At 53.0% G+C, this 8751-nt stretch overlaps 1 protein-coding gene across 5 annotated transcripts in view; it reads left to right on the forward strand.

Moving 5' to 3' along the window:
• Nucleotides 1-8751, forward strand: part of Tcf25 (transcription factor 25) — a 32074-nt gene that overhangs the window by 14659 nt on the left and 8664 nt on the right. For all 5 annotated transcript variants that reach the window (XM_021171046.2, XM_021171047.2, XM_021171048.2 and 2 more), the window contains exons 6-12: nt 588-670; nt 2401-2531; nt 3495-3594; nt 4283-4376; nt 5601-5693; nt 5811-5916; nt 8414-8573. In XM_021171046.2, coding sequence (XP_021026705.1) covers nt 588-670; nt 2401-2531; nt 3495-3594; nt 4283-4376; nt 5601-5693; nt 5811-5916; nt 8414-8573 — 767 coding nt within the window. The remainder of the gene's footprint in view (nt 1-587; nt 671-2400; nt 2532-3494; nt 3595-4282; nt 4377-5600; nt 5694-5810; nt 5917-8413; nt 8574-8751) is intronic.

The raw sequence follows: 8751 nt of genomic DNA on the forward strand, positions 1-8751 counted from the left end.
CAGGTCCTCAGCACTAAGCCGGAACCAAGGTCATCTGATGCCCTGGGGAGCACGCCACAGCTCCCTCCTGTCAGCAGAGCAGCAGCATGGCCTGTCATCCTAAGTCAGGCTTTCATTTTTCTGGTTTCCTTATTGATGGTCCCACCATTTCATTCAAGGCGTGGTCTTACCGTATAGCCTCGGCTGTGTAGAGCGCTTTATGCAAACCAGGTCAGTCTGAGACTCAGAGATCCCCCTGCATCTGCCTCCTGAGGACCGGGACTAAAGCAGAGCCCTCAGGCCTGGGCCCCTCCCTCCGCCCGTTTATTGGACTGCTGGACTTATTTCTCTTTGACTTTGGTTCTGCTGAGGATGAACCGAGAACCTCCAGCCTGGATTTTCCTTGTTTCTCTGGTTATGTGGTGGTGACTACAGCTCTGCTGTCAGTGCTGTGTTCCGTCCGCACACTAGGCACCCGATTCATTTCTCTTCCTTGTATCTTCCCTGCCTGCAGTTTGACTTTCACAGTTCCCGTGGGCATTAGGTAGACCAGCATGGTCCCTAACCACCAAGGAAACTAAAACTGTACTGTTTTCTGTTTAACCCAGGCCTCGACAGAGGCAGCGTGTGTATCCCAAGTGTACATGGCTGACGACCCCTAAGAGCACCTGGCCCCGGTACAGCAAACCAGGTAAGTCCCTGCTGGATTAGGCAGTGGCTTGGGTCCAGAACTCATGCTCTCAGTTCTCCTGGGCAGTCAGTTTATTTTAACTTGTTATGGTTTTATATTTCACAGCCAGCTACCAAGTGTGTGTAATTTAAAGAAAGAGGGCAGCGGTATGGACAGAGGCAAGAGAGCATGCACTAAATAGCCTTGCTAGGTAATTGGCTCTATGGCATGGAAAAGGGTCCGGTATCTTGATTGACAGACAAAAGAGCCCCTCACAGGGCAGAGACAGGGAAGTGCATATTGGTGTGTGGCTATCCTGGTGATAGTGGTAAAGTTGGCCCGCCCCTCCCCAACAGTCCTGCCTCTTCTGTGCCTGTGAACCCCTGTGTAGGAGCCCTGGGCCTGTGCACTGGTGCCTGACAGTATCTTCTGTTGATGCCAGGCTTCTTGTCGTGCCAGCAAGAGCACCTGTGACCTTTGCGGGCAGGGCTATTGACCATGGGTTCATGCCAGACTCCAGCCTTAGGTAGAACCACGTTAGGGCGGGAACTTAAGAGTACTGGCCTGTTTGATGGAAAGTTACCAGGGAAAAAGTCCCTGTACACCCAGCCTTGTCTCTAAGGAACAGCGACCAAGAGTCCCTGGTCATAAGTCAGAACCACCTGCTGGACCCGGGGCCGTGCTCACCGGGGCCGTGCTCACTGGGGCCCTGCTCACGGGGCAGTGCTCACCGGGGCCGTGCTCACTGGGGCCGTGCTCACCGGGGCAGTGCTCACTGGGGCCCTGCTCACGGGGCAGTGCTCACCGGGGCCCTGCTCACGGGGCAGTGCTCACCGGGGCCGTGCTCACCGGGGCAGTGCTCACCGGGGCCGTGCTCACCGGGGCCGTGCTCACCGGGGCCCTGCTCACGGGGCAGTGCTCACCGGGGCCGTGCTCACTGGGGCAGTGCTCACCGGGGCAGTGCTCACCGGGGCCGTGCTCACCGGGGCAGTGCTCACCGGGGCAGTGCTCACCGGGGCAGTGCTCACCGGGGCCGTGCTCACCGGGGCAGTGCTCACGGGGCCGTGCTCACCGGGGCCGTGCTCACCGGGGCAGTGCTCACCGGGGCCCTGCTCACGGGGCAGTGCTCACCGGGGCCGTGCTCACCGGGGCCGTGCTCACCGGGGCCGTGCTCACCGGGGCAGTGCTCACCGGGGCCGTGCTCACCGGGGCCGTGCTCACCGGGGCCGTGCTCACCGGGGCAGTGCTCACTGGGGCCCTGCTCACGGGGCAGTGCTCACCGGGGCCCTGCTCACGGGGCAGTGCTCACGGGGCAGTGCTCACCAGGGCAGTGCTCACGGGGCAGTGCTCACTGGGGCCGTGCTCACCGGAGCCGTGCTCACCGGGGCAGTGCTCACTGGGGCAGTGCTCACTGGGGCAGCCACTTAGGGTGCTTGGCTCCTAGCCAGCCATAGCCACCTGCACATTTCCCTCTGTGTATACTGGGGGTGGATCTAAGAAGCAAAACAGACAAGACTCTAGGGCTTGGTGCAGCTCACACAGCTAGAGCAAGCCTAAGCTCTCTGCAAGAGCTCTGGGCAGATGTTAGCTTATGCCTGTCAGGAGTGTAGCCCCAGAACTGGCCAACCTGCCCCAGAGGCTTAAGTTGAGTTGTGTTCGTGTGACATACTTGTGCCAAGAGCATCAGGAGGGTTGTAAGTGCCTAGAGCGAGGTGCCACGGCCCGCCCTCTCTGAGCAACGTTCCTTGCAGGTCTCTCAATGCGGCTGCTGGAGTCCAAGAAAGGCCTCTCTTTCTTTGCATTTGACCATAATGAAGAATACCAACAAGCACAGCACAAGTTCCTGGTGGCTGTGGAGTCCATGGAGCCAAATAACATTGTGGTGTGTGACCCTGCGTCTCCTGACAGATGGTGGGGGGCAAGGGCGGGGTGTCCAAGCGCTGTGCTGCGCCTGGGCTGGGTTCCTCTGGGATGTGGGGAGTTATGTCTGAGGGACGACTGCTTCCCCCTAGTGTGGAAGACAGACGCCTGTGTGCAGAGCAGTCAGCTCATGTGTTCAGAGGAAGTGTGCTTGGGACTAATGGTATATATAGCCTGTCCTCAGAGGAAAGCCACACTCTGCTCTCAGGTCCCTTCTGGGAACTGTGTGCAGGGCATTGTGGGATCTTTTCCCGCTGTATTTACCTGTAGCTTCGGTGATGCTGCACGGGGACTGCTTGATCCCCTTCTCCCAGGCAGCCTGTCCCTTCTGTGATGCAGCAGCCTGTGTTCTGTCTGCTCCAAGCTTGGGCCACACTTGAGTTTGCAATCACTGGGGACAGCGAGAAGGTCATCCTCTATGCCTTTGTGTACCTGACCTCTAAATGCTGTCATATTTCTTTGGAGAGAAGAGAAATTCTGGTTTCCATTGCTTTTTGATTGGGGCATAGAGAGCTAACTAGGACCGTTTCTGAGTTCTCACCTTGAACTAGATCAGTGGTTCGCCTGAGCCACACCACCACATACTCTTGAGTTAAAACTGAACTATGAGTTAGGCATGGTGGTGCATGCCTTTAATCCCAGCCCTTGAGAGGCAGGGGCATGTGGATCACTGAGTTAGAGGGCAGCATGGCCTACATAGTGAATTCCAGGCTAGCCAGGGATACATAGTGAAGCCCATATCTCAAAAATACATACATACATACATACAACAATTAAAAACAAAAAACAAAATATGACTTCCATTGTGATTGTTTGTCCCAGCATGAGGCATGGCCTTATGCCTTTTGGGGAGCATGTCTCACGGGGTTTCTCTATGGCTGCGTGCCACCTGCAGCCTCTCTAGGGCTGTCTTCCATTCCAACAGGTTCTGCTTCAGACAAGCCCCTATCATGTGGACTCCCTGCTGCAGCTCAGTGATGCCTGCCGCTTTCAGGAGGATCAAGAGATGGCTCGAGACCTTATAGGTGAGCCAGCCCCCTGCACCTGCTGCCGAGCAGCTCCGACTCACGTGCGATGTTCCATGAAGTGACTAAGGATGTTTCATAGAGAAAGAGTCCATATGCCGTAGGATTCGCTCGTGTAAAATGTACCGCTCATTGTAGTTAGTATATGCAGCCATTCAGCCATCACCACCGTCTGTGTCAATTAGTTTCAAAGCAGGCCCTACCGTGCTCTGCGGTTGTGCGTGAAGGGTGGAGTCCATGCGGCGAGCAGCCCTAGCTTGGCATCCTTCATTTGCCACCTTTGTGGTCCGGGCTGGAGCATGTATCACACTTCTACCTGTTTGTTGCTATATAACTCTGTCTGTGTGTAGACCAAATCTTATGCATCTGTCATCAGCTGATGGACGTTTAGGTTGTTTCTCCGGCAGTTGGGAATGCGCCTGTGCAGGTTTTGTGACGATGCATGTTGGTGAACAAGTGGGTATGTGGTGTTAGCAGATCACAACACCAGTTGTATCTCCTGGTATAGGAAGCTCTCCCTCTGCAGCTTACAGATGTATGTTGTGCTAAGCTAGAGTCATTCAGGAATGCCTGGGAAGTCTGTGTGCCGTCCCTCATCAGGGTCCCAGTTACATGACCTTCCTTCCTTCCAGAACTTTCCTTGTTGTGAATTTTTATAATCATTGTGTCTGGTGTTTGTGGCCCACAGAGAGAGCCCTGTACAGCATGGAGTGTGCATTCCACCCCTTGTTCAGTCTCACCAGTGGGACTTGCAGGCTGGATTATCGAAGACCTGAGAACAGGTGAGTCTGGTCCACCCTAGAGTGAGTGACGGGTACCCTCAAGTCACATGAGTGACTGTTTTGATACAAGATTGTCCTGTCCCTGGGGGTGGAGCAGGGCCCTGAAGGTCCAGGGTGCCTTTTAAGCTTTGATGTGTTTCCAGCTGAACTGCAGAGGGCTGGCTCAAAGAACCAGCCATCAGACTGGCCCCAAATTAAACCTGTTCAAGTTACAAGTGAGCATAACAAGCCACGGAGCAGTGAGACCTGGAGTCATGCTTCTCATGGCTTTGGAGGGAAACCCCCATCCCAGGGAGGTTGAAGTTCTGCAGCGCACTTTGTGGCTGTGTCTCCTGGTTCTGAAATCTGAGATGAGCTCAGGTTTAGCTTGACTTCAGAGATCACACAGGGAGCACTCCCTTCTGGCCTTCTCTGAGCCCGACCACCCTCTGGTTTTAGCTCATGTGTGCCTTTCCTTCCTTCCTCTGCTTCTCTGTGTATCCCTGGGCTGCCACAGCAGGCCATCCCCCACCTCAGTCTCAGCCACTGTCCACTGCTGCACTGAGTGTTGGGTTTGGATCTCCCTCTCTGGGCTCCTGAGTACTTACTGCTTGTGACTCTTTTAGTTAAACTCTTAGTTCTTTGAAACGGGTTCTGAGTTAAGTCACCAAGATAACTAAAGCCACCCAGCTTTATGCATCCACGTGTAGTGCTATGACAACTGTTAAAGTTTGAGCATGAGTTAAGATTATAATTATACAGGTTTAATTGCCTGCCTTTTAAATGGCAATCAGTAAACAACTAGCAAGAAGACAGATTTATTTGCAAGCACAATGGCACTGGCACAGTCTCAGCCCTGAGAGGTCAGCCTTGGTGACATAGGAAGTTTGGTGCCAGCCTGGGCTATGTAAGATCGCCTCTTAAGAAACCAGGAAAGAAAAAAGAAAAAAAAAAGTCAGGAGTTTCACATACACCTGGTTAGAGCCAAGCGTGTGGCACCTATGTAGAGACTTGGCGTTCAGCGTTCAGAAGTAGCTCTCTTGAGCCAAGGAGTTCAAGGTCAGACTTGGCAGCATAGTCAAAACCCATCTAACACCAGAAAAACTTCATTCATGTGTAAGTGAGTTTATAACTAAACAAAGAGGACATATTTCCTGGCCACTTAGGAAGTTGGGGGTGGGGACGGGACACATTGCTGGGTTGCTTTCCTGTCACTCTAACGCACGGGAACTGTCTCTGACCCAGGAGCTTCTACCTGACCCTCTACAAGCAGATGAGTTTCTTGGAGAAACGTGGATGCCCACGTACTGCGCTGGAGTACTGCAAGCTCATCCTGAGGTAAGTATTCACTTGGACTGTGTGGCCGCCTGTGCTCACCACAGACCCGTGGGGACTCCAGCCGTGACAGCATTTCCTCTGTCTCCCTTGTTCTCCACTCCCTGCTGCCTCCGGAAGCCTTGAGCCAGATGAGGACCCCCTGTGCATGTTGCTGCTTATTGACCACCTGGCCTTACGGGCCCGGAACTATGAATACCTGATCCGCCTCTTCCAGGAATGGGAGGTACGTGTAAGCCGTGGACACTCGGGCCTTGAAGCGGCAGCTGTGGCTCCTTTACCTTTCTGGTCCACACTGTGTATGTTTGGGAGACAGCCTTAGAACAAGATGCTGGGAGCCTGACTCAGAGTGCAGGTCGATCAGGCAGATCGGGTAGACCGGGTAGACCGGGTAGATCGGGGCCTCCTGCTTTTTTGGCTCCCTTGTTATTACTTTTGCTGAAGATCCAGTCTTCCTAGAGGGCGTTCCAGCAGCCCTGTGGGAACCGCTGTCCACAGACCTGAACTGAAAACGTGTGCGAAACAGTGGTGCTAGTGGTGATGAAAGGTTGGGGACACCCAGGATTCCCTGTGGTCACACAGGAAGCAGTCATGGGCAACCTCTGTGTACAGACTCACATTCTACAGAAGTCCTGGACAGACAGACATACAACCATAACCAGTCCCTTGTGCCTTGCCAGATTTGCCTGGAAATAAACTGGAGGGTGAGCTGGACCGCACTGCCACCTGGCCCAGCTGCTGTGAATGCTCTCAGCACACACTGGGTGCCAGACGGTGCCAGGAAATAACATAGACTTCCCAGCCCGTGACTGTGGACGTGTTGCAGTGACAGTTTGAGTCTATTGGGTTAGCTACCATGCTTTAAGATCAGCCTGGCCATTCTCCATAATGCAGCTACCAGACAGTTTAAAGGAAGACAGGATCCCATCCAGGCCACGTTTGGTTCTTGGAAAGAAGGGATGCATGGGTTCTGTGCTGCTTGCTTCCAGCAGGGGCCAGTAAGGGAGTTTTCACAGTTGTCTTAGTCAGGGTTTCTATTCCTGCACAAACATCATGACCAAGAAGCAAGTTGGGGAGGAAAGGGTTTATTCGGCTTACACTTCCATACTGCTGTTCATCACCAAAGGAAGTCAGGACTGGAACTCAGACAGTTCAGGGAGCAGGAGCTGATACAGAGGCCATGGAGGGATGTTCTTTACTGGCTTGCCTCCCCTGGCTTGCTCAGCCTGCTCTCTTATAGAACCAAGACTACCAGCCCAGGGATGGTCCCACCCACAAGGGGCCTTTCCCCCTTGATCACTAATTGAGAAAATGCCTTACAGTTGGATCTCATGGAGGCATTTCCTCAACTGAAGCTCCTTTCTCTGTGATAACTCCAGCTGTGTCAAGTTGACACAAAAATAGCCAGTACAACAGTACATATTTTACATTGACTAGAAAGAGATGAAACATCTTAGGTTACACCCTGCTTAGTATCGTTGGCCAGGAGGAGATTTGCTTCTTGGGATCTAGTTTACCCCTGGCGCTCACAAAGAGGACAATTCTAGGACATCTGTCTCTAGGAGACGTCGTGTGGGGCTGCAGGGGAGCAGTCATGGCTTCTGTAGCTGTACGACTCTGATGATAAAGGTTCCCGGGACAGAAGGACGAGGACAGTGTCTCAGTCACTCAGGTGCTCACTGTACAAAGTGAGGGTGTGAGTGTGGGTATCCAGAACCCACATAAAAGGCAGGGCACAGTACTGTGGGATGTCACCGAGTTACTGCAGGCACGGGGCAGGGGCATGGCTAGCAGTGCAGACAAGTGGATGAGCTGCAGGTGTGCTGAGAGGCCTTGTCTCAGAACATGAAGGGAAGGAGCTGGATGGGCACAGAGAGGGCTGGATGGGCAGAAGCACTAAGCTCGATGCCCTGGTTTGACCCACATATGGAAGGAAGGAACTGACTTCTGCCATTTACCCTCTGGCCTCTGCCCACGTGCCATGCTGTGCATGGGTGCACACACATGTGCCATGCTGTGCATGGGTGCATACACATACCAAATACATAAATAGAATTTAAAGGTCAGAATAATGAAATATAATTGCAGAAAGACACCAGTATTGACCTTCAGTCTCTGCACTCATGTACACATGTGTGCACCATGCATGCACGCACAATAGAGATGATATATACAGGTCACTTCTCTCTCAAAACACAGGAAGAAAGGAGGGCACTGGGAAAGGCTTGTGTTAGGTGGAGTCAGATCCTTCTCTGCTGAATTGGCTTTGTGAGCTTTGGGCTAGCTTCCCTGCTTCCAGGACTGAGGTGCCTGACCTTAGAGGCTCTGAGCCCACCTGCTGCTGTAGCATCAGTCATCTCACTGGGCTGATCCCTGCCCTTCTGTGTCCCTTTGTCTGTTCTGCATGTAGAAAATGGGTTTTTCAGGCCTGGTGGTAGTGGCACACGCCTTTAATCCCAGCACTTGGGAAGTAGAGACAGGCTGATTTCTGAGTTTTGAGGCCAGCCTGGTCTACAAAGTGAATTCCAGGACAGCCAGGGCCACACAGAAACCCTGTCTTGAAAAAAAGAAAAAAAAGAAAAAGAATATGGGTTTTCTTATCTTAAGGTCAGAGGCCCAAGAGGAAGCAGCTGTGGCATCCTAGCGTACACTGCACATCTGTAAAGTATGTGCTTTGTCCTCACAAGCTTGAGGCTCAGATGTCGTTTCTTCGTCTCTTACAGGCTCATCGAAACCTGTCCCAGCTCCCAAATTTTGCCTTCTCAGTTCCACTGGCCTATTTCCTTCTGAGTCAGCAAACAGACTTACCTGAGCATGAGCTCAGCTCTGCCAGGCAACAGGCTTCCCTCCTGATACAGCAGGCACTCACCATGTTCCCTGGAGGTGAGTGCTGCCACCTCTTGTGGGGATGGAACTTGTCTTCCTGGGGATTGAGTCTAGATCACAGCCCTCTCCATGCTGGATTCAGAGATTGCATTCTCTTTAAAGACTCTGTTAGAAAGTTCCAGAATTAGGGGCTGGTGAGATGGCTCAGTGNGTAAGAGCACCCGACTGCTCTTCC

The sequence above is a fragment of the Mus caroli genome, chromosome 8, assembly GCF_900094665.2.
Source record: "Mus caroli chromosome 8, CAROLI_EIJ_v1.1, whole genome shotgun sequence".
Lineage (NCBI taxonomy): Eukaryota > Metazoa > Chordata > Mammalia > Rodentia > Muridae > Mus > Mus caroli.